Consider the following 11,772-nt stretch of genomic DNA (forward strand, 5'->3'; position numbering starts at 1 on the left):
TTTAGTGAAAGACACTCTGAATTTGAATCAGCTCTACTTGCATATAAAATCATTCAAAGGGTTTCTATAGTGCATCATATGATGGGCTAGAGACAGTGATCATCACTCACAGCTTTTTGTAAATGCTGCTGAAGCAAACTATGGCTGCTTTGGCTTTTGCATCTCTCCTTTGCATCTCAGCATGACACCACAGTTTGACTGTAATCCTTACAGCTGAACAAATAAGTGGGTGGGATAAAAAAATAAACACAGCCAAAGTTCAGTTGCTCTGATCAGCCTTATAATCAGTACGTCTCCCTCTGTCCAGCCTGTGCTTTGGTGTCTGTGGATGAAGAAGGTAAGTAGTCCAAAAAATTTAGATATCTCACATGAATTATTTCAGCAGTGTATTTTCATTTATATGTGTAACTGCTCTGCCAACAATCAGATTGTGTTTGATATCTTTAGTTGAAGATGTAACTACACACACTGGAAAATATGGGTGTCAGGACTTCTAATATAAATTCTTTAAAGATCCCCTGCGGGCATGTTTTAAGACATAAAAATATTCTGATTGAGGTAAACATTTGTGTATTGTTTTTTTTTTCCATAAAGTTGCATATTTGACCATGATTGGCTTCCCAACTAGTTCTGATGTCACAAAATCATTCTTGTACGTAGACGTCTTAACCTGATATTTATGGTGAGCACAGAAATTTTCCCCCTTCAGCAGATGAATAGATGAGAAATAGTCTTCTAGTGTTGAACTCTGCACATACATCATTCTGCACAGTGTAGCTCAAACATCCATGTGAAGTAGCAATACGCAAAACACATATTTGGTTGGAGGGGGACTTTAAAATGACTAATTTCAGTCATCTTGTCCTCCTCTTGGAGGAACAATGATTGTATTGTTCTAATTTCAGGAATTCAATTTTAACACCCCTGAAAAATGGAAAAAAGTATTTCTCTATAACATTAAATATTAACAATTTAATATGCAACAATCAAAAGAAAAAATGTTTTGGGTATTATTTAGTAAAAGTTTAACAGTCAAAATGAAGGCTGTGATTCAAATTTTGCTAAATCCTGATTGGTGCACAAACGTAAAATAAAAATAACCTAAACTGTTGTAACTTGGGCAGAAAATAGTGTTTATGTAAGACTCCATTACTCACAGTAAAAAGCTGATTGTGAAATATGTTTTCAGGGCTTTTAAAACAACATATTTAATGTGCCTTTTATTTTGTTGTATAATATTATTTGCATTTTATTGTATAATTATTAATCATCTGTCAATGTTTATAATTTTCTATGCTGCTTTGGCAATATAGGTTTCTGATCTCTCATGCCAATAAAGCTTATTTGAATTTGAATTTAATGTGAATTCTAGGAAAATTACTTGTATTTTCTGCAGCAAACAGTATGTAAATCGATGATCAACGCTGCACTTTTGAACCTTTTTCTTAGTTCACCATGATGCGTGCAGCTCTGGGTATCTGGATCTTATCAGCAGTGGTCTGCGTGGGCAGAGGCCATCACCATGAAGGTCACGACCAAGACACTGCACTCGACAGCAGTGCTGACAGCGTCTCACTGGTGACTTCAGCAAACAAAGAATTTGCCTACCGTATGTACAAAAAGTTAGCAGCTCACACTGAATCTCAAGGCAAGAATATCTTCTTCTCACCAGCTAGTTTGTCCATCGCCTTGGCTGCCTTGTCTGTTGGAGCACGGGGGGAGACCCACCGGCAGCTCTTCAGTAGTCTGGGTTTCAACAGCTCTCTACTGACGCAGACAGATGTGGATCAGTACTTCCGTACGCTCCTACAAAGGGCAAACAAGACATCTCAAGAAGATATCAGCGAAGGGACTGCTGTGTTTGTGGATAACCGCTTCAAGCCACAGCCTGAGTTCCTGGACGTCTTGAAGCAGTCCTACTTTGCAGATGGGTTTGAAGTTGACTTCACCAAAAGCACAGACAGTGCCAACACTATCAATAAGTATGTGGAGGAGAAGACCAACGGGAAGATTGATAAGCTGGTGGAAAGCCTGGACCCAAGCACAGTCATGTATCTCGTCAGCTACATATTCTACAAAGGTACGTGAGATGAGATCTATTTTGTACACTCTCACTCTTTTTAAGGTCACTTCTGCATTTCAGATACTCTTGTTTCAGATTTTACACACCAGCTATCACTTGTTTTATCTCTGCTCATCACTGTTTAACAGGAAAGTGGGCGACTCCATTTGATCCCAAGCTCACCAAGAAGGGCATGTTCACTGTTGATGAGAGCACCAAGGTTCAAATTGCACCATTTATTGAGAATATCTTTAAATTACAATAATTAGACTAGAAATCAGCCACATTTGATAGGGTGCACAACTCTATTTTATTGTGCATCCTTCATGTTCATGTTCAAATTCCTCCAGGTTCCTGTCCAGATGATGAATATGGAGCAGGAATTTGATACTTATTATGACCAGGCAATTAACACGTTGGTCCTCCACCTTCCCTTCAACAACTCCTACTCCATGCTGCTGTTGTTGCCTGATGATATGGCGACACTGGAGAATGACATTTGTCCAAGCCACGTCACCAAATGGCTTAAGGGGAAGGTGTCCAGGTTGGAGGAATCTAAAATCATGCTTTAATTTTTGGTTTGTAATATGGAAGGTTTGACTCAAAGCACCAGCTTTGTTCTCTACTGTCAGATCAATCACTGTATATTTGTCATTTCCTATTTTTAGGACTTATGATGTATATATTCCAAAGTTCTCCATCAAGACTTCTTACTCCCTGAAGGATATGTTGATTGAAATGGGAATGACAGACATGTTTAGTGATCGAGCAGATCTGAGCGGCATTTCAGAGGGGCGGGAACTGCATGTCTCAGAGGTGCAAATTGAGTATTTGTTATTTAACACATATTTACTTCTGTCTATTCTATCTATCCTTCATCTCACTCTGCCTCCATTTTACCCCCAGGTTGTGCATAAAGCTGCTCTAGATGTCGATGAGGCTGGAGCCACTGCCGCAGCTGCTACAGGCATGGTCATCATTGAAACCGCTTTGATCATCTACCCTGTCTTGAAGTTCAATCGACCATTTATGGTCCTGATCACTGAGGACACCACAGAAAACATCCTCTTTATGGGCAAGATTATCAACCCAAACATCTGATGGAGTTAACACTTTGTGTTCACTCAGGCACCAATGTTGCATCACATATTAAATACTCATAAAAACCTTTGCTCTCTTGTCTTATAATTTGAGTGTTTTTGTATTAGTTTTTGAAGAAATGTGAACAAAACAGTTGTCCCAGTCTATTTAATATTTAAATTCATTTCTTAAGTACAATTACTTCACTTTTTTCACATTTGTCATGTAAGTTGACCGTCAAATGCTTAAACTTAATATATCAGTTTCTGTAAGAGGACTGCTCTTATTATTATTATTATTATTATTATTATCATCTGTTATTCTACAAGCTGCACTTTAACAGAGTTCACATGAAACTATATAGGCATGAATATAAAAACATTTCCCAGTACAGCCTGTGGCCGTGGGCCAGTTAGCACATTAAATTGAATCTGTCTGAGCTTTATCCCATAATGTTAACAGATAACAAACAGTTGGTTACCTGGATTCAATGAGCTAAATTGTCTTTGTGTAAATGTGTGATGCTGTGCAGGGCTCCACACTGACTTTTATTTAGGAGCACATGTGCCCCCAAGTTGAAATTTTCAGGAGGACTGTCAAATATTTAGAAGCACAGATAAATCACATATTTTTGTGTCTATGTTTGTGTATGCAGATCATACTTTGCTTTCATGCTTTTGTGTCAAATGAATTAGATTGATAATGGATCAAAACTAGTAGATATTGTGAAATTGTTGTTGGGGTTTCTCTCTCTCTCTCTCTCTCTCTGTCTCTCTCTCTCTCTCTCTCTCTCCATATAGTGTATTATCAGAAAATCAACTTGGGATCAACTAAGAATTATAGCCTAGAGTATATCATGGGCTTAATAAGCTAGTACAGTAATTATGTACTAGTCGTCGTCATACAGCTGTCTAGTGTTATATACTTTTTGCTTTCATGAAAGGCTGAGTATGGTTACATGCTTTTGATTTTCATGTTTCCAGTATTCTGGTAACAAGTGGAAGAAAACAATGCATTTTTTACATGCTCCAACTTCTCCTCAACTTACTTTGTTAAATTACATTCACATATAAATACTGTAGGTAAGAGAGCCATAGATATTTATATAAAGTGAAATATTTAGCCAAGGACAGAACTCCCCATGCACAGCCAGTATTTTCAGTCAGGTGCTGGTCGGTTGCAGGAACATATAAGGTGAAAATCAAAATAAACCACCACACTCTGTAATGACTTTACTGTGACTTTATCAAGAGCGAACAACACGTTTCGCCTGTAGCTTCTTCAGATTCACTCAGTACAACTGCTGAGTACTCACAGGTGTGATAAATACATCTGAGTCACATGACCAATTATCACAGTCTGAGCCAGTCTGAGATGAAAATCACCTGTGTGATTCATTCTGCTTTGTTTGACTCCGTGAACACAGATCACTTGCTTGGAAATAATCCTCTTACAGCTTCCCACAAAGAGCAAGGCCACATGTAAGACTAACACATTTAGGGGAAGAAGAAGTGGCTACAAACTGCAGAAAACTATTTTGTTTTTGGACTTTTTGTACACTATGTTTTTAATAGACTAGAAGTTGCCTCTTAAGGCAGGCAGGAAATCTGCTGTGTGGCCCCAGAGGACCGCTTGAACCCTGTATAGAAAAAGCAATGCCATATACATCCAAACTTCCTGCATCCTGGAATGATACACCACCTTCTCGAAAAGTGGAAATTGACCTGAGTTCACCTGGTTTAGCAGTGTTTGAGTTGGAAAGACTCTTGTTTACTGGCAAAGCCATCATCAGCCATGCAGATGAAGTGTGGCCAAGGATTTACATTGGTGACCAGTAAGTGGCTCAACTTGCATTTCTTTCTGATAAAAACCTGCAGACTGGAATGTTTGTTAACCTTTTGCTGTGTGTATTACTTGCCTAATATTGACCCTGTGTTGTGATAGAGGGGTTAGACTAAGCCGTACTTACAAATATTACCCAAGTCAAGAGTTGGCTTCACACCACCTACTGGTCATAAATCAGATTTATATACAGAACGTAACTCAAGATCCCTCAAGTTGCATTCCACATTGGGAACTTGTAAACTACAGCTATGCTATGTGATAGTTTCCACTGGTGGCCTGGCATTGAAAGCATGTCTCACATCTCTGATAAGTCCTAACTCAAATGTCTTCAGTGCTCTTCTAAATCTCAATCCATCGCTTTAAAATATGCTGCATGCAAATGCTTCATCAGGAAGCGTGCAAACTTACATTCCACCGACTATCACTGTCAGTGAATGCAAAGCTATCTATGAGGCCAGATATCTATGAAGGCATGAACATCACCTATATGGGCATAGAGGCTCATGACTCCTGTGGCTTTAACATGAGCGTCAACTTCTAGGCAGCGGCAAACTTAATTCACAGGGCTCTCAGCAGAGGAGGTGAGAAGGGAGAAGAACATTTAACTGTAGTTTAAAGGCAATTTGATGGCTTTACACAATTTTGCTTCTTAAAGATATAATCTGTAAGAATTAGCCACCTGATCCAAACAAATAGGACACATACACCCCACTCCACCACCATTATTACTCACTGGTTAAAGTGAATCTGTGCTATAGCGTCATCAAGATATCAAATGCTATGGAGACATTCCAGCCAGCAAATCAGAAAACCGTTGCACCATGGAGATAAGTTATAACATAACTCTAAGTAACAACCAGATAGTAACACATATGCCCCTAGGTAGGTGTAAATCCAAAAATGTCCAAGAACTCACTAATGGTAAAACAGCACTTTTTCTGCTACACAGAATCGTTTTTTAATTAATTGCTGCCATTTTACAACACAGTAATCCAGTAGAGACCTTATTTCTTGATATGATATTTCAGTATCAATCCAGCATACCTCAATGTGCTACGATGCCAAATGGCTCATGCCAGCTTTCACATAGGTGTTGTAAACTCAGTGCAGTTGGTTGGATCAACTGACATGTTTCCCCGTCTGCAGCAGCAGCAGCTGGCTGCTCCGACAACCTCACTTTCCAAAAAGGTGTTATTTGGATAAATTGACCACGTATTTGGATTCTATTCGGTTACTTTTTCGCCTAAATTAATACTAAAACTTACTGAAAGTAGCTTGCTAACTTCAGTAGATATCACTGCAACACAATACATATAGGTCTTTGACATAACATCAAAACTGTTATTTCTTCACATTGTGTTGATAATTTTAGTTAATTCAGGAATGTTTTAAACTAAAATTCTGGCCAATTTTTTTACACCTTACACCTTTCAGAAATTAAAGGCAAAAGCCTTGTAAGCTCTCAGTACCATTTTGCAGCAGCAGTGTTTCATATCTCTGATGCAGTCTCTCCCTGACTTTAAGGCAAAGTGCTGGTGCATTGCCATGTAGAGGTGAGCCACTCCGCCACCCTGGTGCTGGCTTACATGATGCTGAAGCAGAACCTGACTCTTGTGGAGGCTATTTGTGCTGTGAAAGAAAACGGGGTGTTATCCCTAACAGAGGTTTCCTCCGACAGCTCATCCACCTGGACAGACAACTCTTTGGCAAACATCACTGAAGCCTGAAATACTGCTCAGGTCTCATCGGTCCAGAACAAAAGGAAACTATAGCTCAATAATTCTTAGCAGTGTTGAAAATGTGAGATAAACTGATCCTGACTTATCTGATTATATGGGTATATGTAGAATTTCTATTAACAGCATCTTATCCTTGGATCATATTTTAATGGCCATAAATTAAAAGTGATTTCTCTGAAGTGCAATTTGTACATGATAAAGATTTGTTGTCCAACTTTTACATTAAAAACATATATCTGGTACAGCTTTTAGTGAAAGACACTCTGAATTTGAACCAGCTCTACTTGCATATAAAATCATTCAAAGGGTTTCTATAGTGCATCATATGATGGGCTAGAGACAGTGATCATCACTCACAGCTTTTTGTAAATGCTGCTGAAGCAAACTATGGCTGCTTTGGCTTTTGCATCTCTCCTTTGCATCTCAGCATGACACCACAGTTTGACTGTAATCCTTACAGCTGAACAAATAAGTGGGTGGGATAAAGAATAAACACAGCCAAAGTTCAGTTGCTCTGATCAGCCTTATAATCAGTACGTCTCCCTCTGTCCAGCCTGTGCTTTGGTGTCTGTGGATGAAGAAGGTAAGTAGTCCAAAAAACTTAGATATCTCACATGAATTATTTCAGCAGTGTATTTTCATTTATATGTGCAACTGCTCTGCCAACAATCAGATTGTGTTTGATATCTTTAGTTGAAGATGTAACTACGCACACTGGAAAATATGGGTGTCAGGACTTCTAATATAAATTCTTTAAAGATCCCCTGCGGGCATGTTTTAAGACATAAAAATATTCTGATTGAGATAAACGTTTGTGTATTGTTTTTTTTTTCCCATAAAGTTGCATATTTGACCATGATTGGCTTCTGAACTAGTTCTGATGTCACAAAATCATACTTGTACGTAGACGTCTTAACCTGATATTTATGGTGAGCACAGAAATTTTCCCCCTTCAGCAGATGAATAGATGAGAAATAGTCTTCTAGTGTTGAACTCTGCACATACATCATTCTGCACAGTGTAGCTCAAACATCCAAGTGAAGTAGCAATACGCAAAACACATATTTGGTTGGAGGGGGACTTTAAAATGACTAATTTCAGTCATCTTGTCGTCCTCCTTGGAGGAACAATGATTGTATTGTTCTAATTTCAGGAATTCAATTTTAACACCCCTGAAAAATGGAAAAAAGTATTTCTCTATAACATTAAATATTAACAATTTAATATGCAACAATCAAAAGAAAAAATGTTTTGGGTATTATTTAGTAAAAGTTTAACAGTCAAAATGAAGGCTGTGATTCAAATTTTGCTAAATCCTGATTGGTGCACAAACGTAAAATAAAAATAACCTAAACTGTTGTAACTTGGGCAGAAAATAGTGTTTATGTAAGACTCCATTACTCACAGTAAAAAGCTGATTGTGAAATATGTTTTCAGGGCTTTTAAAACAACATATTTAATGTGCCTTTTATTTTGTTGTATAATATTATTATTTGCATTTTATTGTATAATTATTAATCATCTGTCAATGTTTATAATTTTCTATGCTGCTTTGGCAATATAGGTTTCTGATCTCTCATGCCAATAAAGCTTATTTGAATTTGAATTTAATGTGAATTCTAGGAAAATTACTTGTGTATTTTCTGCAGCAAACATTATGTAAATCGATGATCAATGCTGTACTTTTGAACCTTTTTCTTAGTTCACCATGATGCGTGCAACCCTGTGTATGTGGATCTTATCAGCAGTGGTCTGCGTGGGCAGCGGCCATCACCATGAAGGTCACGACCAAGACACTGCACTCGACAGCAGTGCTGACAGCGTCTCACTGGTGACTTCAGCAAACAAAGAGTTTGCCTACCGTATGTACAAAAAGTTAGCAGCTCACGCTGAATCTCAAGGCAAGAATATCTTCTTCTCACCAGCTAGTTTGTCCATCGCCTTGGCTGCCTTGTCTGTTGGAGCACGGGGGGAGACCCACCGGCAGCTCTTCAGTGGTCTGGGTTTCAACAGCTCTCTACTGACGCAGACAGTTGTGGATCAGTCCTTCCGTACGCTCCTACAAAGGGCAAACAAGACATCTCAAGAAGATATCAGCGAAGGGACCGCTGTGTTTGTGGATAACCACTTCAAGCCACAGCCTGAGTTCCTGGACGTCTTGAAGCAGTCCTACTTTGCAGATGGGTTTGAAGTTGACTTCACCAAAACCACAGACAGTGCCAACACTATCAATAAGTATGTGGAGGAGAAGACCAACGGGAAGATTGATAAGCTGGTGGAAAGCCTGGACCCAAGCACAGTCATGTATCTCGTCAGCTACATATTCTACAAAGGTACGTGAGATGAGACCTATTTTGTACACTCTCACTCTTTTTAAGGTCACTTCTGCATTTCAGATACTCTTGTTTCAGATTTTACACACCAGCCATCACTTGTTTTATCTCTGCTCATCACTGTTTAACAGGAAAGTGGGCGACTCCATTTAATCCCAAGCTCACCAAGAAGGGCATGTTCACTGTTGATGAGAGCACCAAGGTTCAAATTGCACCATTTATTGAGAATATCTTTAAATTACAATAATTAGACTAGACTAGCACAACTCTATTTTATTGTGTATCCTTCATGTTCATGTTCAAATTCCTCCAGGTTCCTGTCCAGATGATGAATATGGAGCAGCAATTTGATACTTATTATGACCAGGCAATTAACACGTCGGTCCTCCACCTTCCCTTCAACAACTCCTACTCCATGCTGCTGTTGTTGCCTGATGATATGGCGACACTGGAGAATGACATTTGTCCAAGCCACGTCACCAAATGGCTTAAGGGGAAGGTGTCCAGGTTGGAGGAATCTAAAATCATGCTTTAATTTTTGGTTTGTAATATGGAAGGTTTGACTCAAAGCACCAGCTTTGTTCTCTACTGTCAGATCAATCACTGTATATTTGTCATTTCCTATTTTTAGGACTTATGATGTATATATTCCAAAGTTCTCCATCAAGACTTCTTACTCCCTGAAGGATATGTTGATTGAAATGGGAATGACAGACATGTTTAGTGGTCGAGCAGATCTGAGCGGCATTTCAGAGGGGCGGGAACTGCATGTCTCAGAGGTGCAAATTGAGTGTTTGTTATTTAACACATATTTACTTCTGTCTATTCTATCTATCCTTCATCTCACTCTGCCTCCATTTTACCCCCAGGTTGTGCATAAAGCTGCTCTAGATGTCGATGAGGCTGGAGCCACTGCCGCAGCTGCTACAGGCATACACAGACTTCTTTCCTTCCGCCACATCCCTGTCTTGAAGTTCAATCGACCATTTATGGTCCTGATCACTGAGGACACCACAGAAAACATCCTCTTTATGGGCAAGATTATCAACCCAAACATCTGATGGAGTAAACACTTTGTGTTCACTCAGGCACCAATGTTGCATCACATATTAAATACTCATAAAAACCTTTGCTCTCTTGTCTTATAATTTGAATGTTTTTGTATTAGTTTTTGAAGAAATGTGAACAAAACAGTTGTCCCAGTCTATTTAATATTTAAATTCATTTCTTAAGTACGATTACTTCACTTTTTTCACATTTTTCATGTAAGTTGACTGTCAAATGCTTAAACTTAATATATCAGTTTCTGTAAGAGGACTGCTCTATTATTATTATTATTATTATTATTATTATTATCATCTGTTATTCTACAAGCTGCACTTTAACAGAGTTCACATGAAACTATATAGGCATGAATATAAAAACATTTCCCAGTACAGCCTGTGGCCGTGGGCCAGTTAGCACATTAAATTGAATCTGTCTGAGCTTTATCCCATAATGTTAACAGATAACAAACAGTTGGTTACCTGGATTCAATGAGCTAAATTGTCTTTGTGTAAATGTGTGATGCTGTGCAGGGCTCCACACTGACTTTTATTTAGGAGCACATGTGCCCCCAAGTTGAAATTTTCAGGAGGACTGTCAAATATTTAGAAGCACAGATAAATCACATATTTTTGTGTCTATGTTTGTGTATGCAGATCATACTTTGCTTTCATGCTTTTGTGTCAAATGAATTAGATTGATAATGGATCAAAACTAGTAGATATTGTGAAATTGTTAGTAAAACACTCCTGAATGTTGTTGGGGTTTCTCTCTCTCTCTCTCTCTCTCTCTCTCTCTCCCTCTCCATATAGTGTATTATCAGAAAATCAACTTGGGATCAACTAAGAATTATAGCCTAGAGTATATCATGGGCTTAATAAGCTAGTACAGTAATTATGTACTAGTCGTCGTCATACAGCTGTCTAGTGTTATATACTTTTTGCTTTCATGAAAGGCTGAGTATGGTTACATGCTTTTGATTTTCATGTTTCCAGTATTCTGGTAACAAGTGGAAGAAAACAATGCTATGGTCCTATGACATCCTGCAACATCAAAATGTCAGCCGGTTCGCTGCACCTGTAGACACACCAGTAGTGCGTGTCTGGAGAACTGTAGCATTGATTTTACAGTTTTTTGCAATTTCTAAGACACAAAAACTGGTATTTGTGGCACAATTATTGAAACCACTAACTCATGTAGTCTATCTATTGACCAGGTGTGCTAAACCATAAGCACATTGTCTGCTTTACACTAAGTTTGAAACTCTAAAACACACTTTTTGCAAATAACTACACACGGTTATCTACATTAGACACATCATTCAAAGCCTGTGTGTGTTGTCTGCTAAACACTGCCACTGAAATACTGCACTCAATTATCAATCACCCCCACCTAGAATACACATGTGAAAACACCTCTAACCAGTAACATCACTTAGAAATCAAAGCCTGAACACTATAAACACTATAAACTATACACAGATTTGCTCTTTTGTGTGCACAACAATGGAAGCCAATTTTGGAGAGAGAGTTAGAGGGAGAGGTGTTTGTGTAAAAGGAGGACAAGGACTAGGAAGAGAAGTGAGTTTGTAGAAAAGAGATTCAGTGTTGTCCGACCCTTTCTGTAATCTGAAATGTCTTGTTTTGTGAGATGTTATTGTGTTTTGTGA

General features: G+C 38.5%; 2 protein-coding genes across 2 annotated transcripts; both read left to right on the forward strand.

Moving 5' to 3' along the window:
• Positions 1-93: 93 nt before the first annotated feature.
• On the forward strand, positions 94-3,228 carry LOC122993297 (serine protease inhibitor 2.1-like). The gene is made up of 6 exons (XM_044367338.1): positions 94-337; positions 1,450-2,080; positions 2,212-2,282; positions 2,413-2,606; positions 2,731-2,878; positions 2,969-3,228. The coding sequence occupies exons 1-6, from the start codon at positions 329-331 to the stop codon at positions 3,161-3,163; spliced, it is 1,248 nt and encodes a 415-aa protein (XP_044223273.1). The 5' UTR covers positions 94-328; the 3' UTR covers positions 3,164-3,228.
• A 3,476-nt stretch (positions 3,229-6,704) lies between these two features.
• Positions 6,705-10,190, forward strand: LOC122993311 (serine protease inhibitor 2.1-like). Its single transcript, XM_044367362.1, has 6 exons — positions 6,705-7,309; positions 8,429-9,059; positions 9,191-9,261; positions 9,373-9,566; positions 9,691-9,838; positions 9,929-10,190. Exons 1-6 carry the CDS (start codon positions 7,301-7,303, stop codon positions 10,118-10,120), a joined length of 1,245 nt encoding a protein of 414 aa, XP_044223297.1. The 5' UTR covers positions 6,705-7,300; the 3' UTR covers positions 10,121-10,190.
• The last annotated feature ends 1,582 nt before the right edge of the window (positions 10,191-11,772 follow it).

Source organism: Thunnus albacares, chromosome 2 (genome assembly GCF_914725855.1).
Source record: "Thunnus albacares chromosome 2, fThuAlb1.1, whole genome shotgun sequence".
NCBI lineage: Eukaryota > Metazoa > Chordata > Actinopteri > Scombriformes > Scombridae > Thunnus > Thunnus albacares.

Coding starts and splice junctions, on each gene's coding strand:
- LOC122993297 (XM_044367338.1), top strand. Junction 2,081..2,211: donor CAGCTACATATTCTACAAAG/GTACGTGAGATG, acceptor ACTGTTTAACAG/GAAAGTGGGCGACTCCATTT. Junction 2,607..2,730: donor CTTAAGGGGAAGGTGTCCAG/GTTGGAGGAATC, acceptor TCCTATTTTTAG/GACTTATGATGTATATATTC.
- LOC122993311 (XM_044367362.1), top strand. Junction 9,060..9,190: donor CAGCTACATATTCTACAAAG/GTACGTGAGATG, acceptor ACTGTTTAACAG/GAAAGTGGGCGACTCCATTT. Junction 9,262..9,372: donor CTGTTGATGAGAGCACCAAG/GTTCAAATTGCA, acceptor AAATTCCTCCAG/GTTCCTGTCCAGATGATGAA.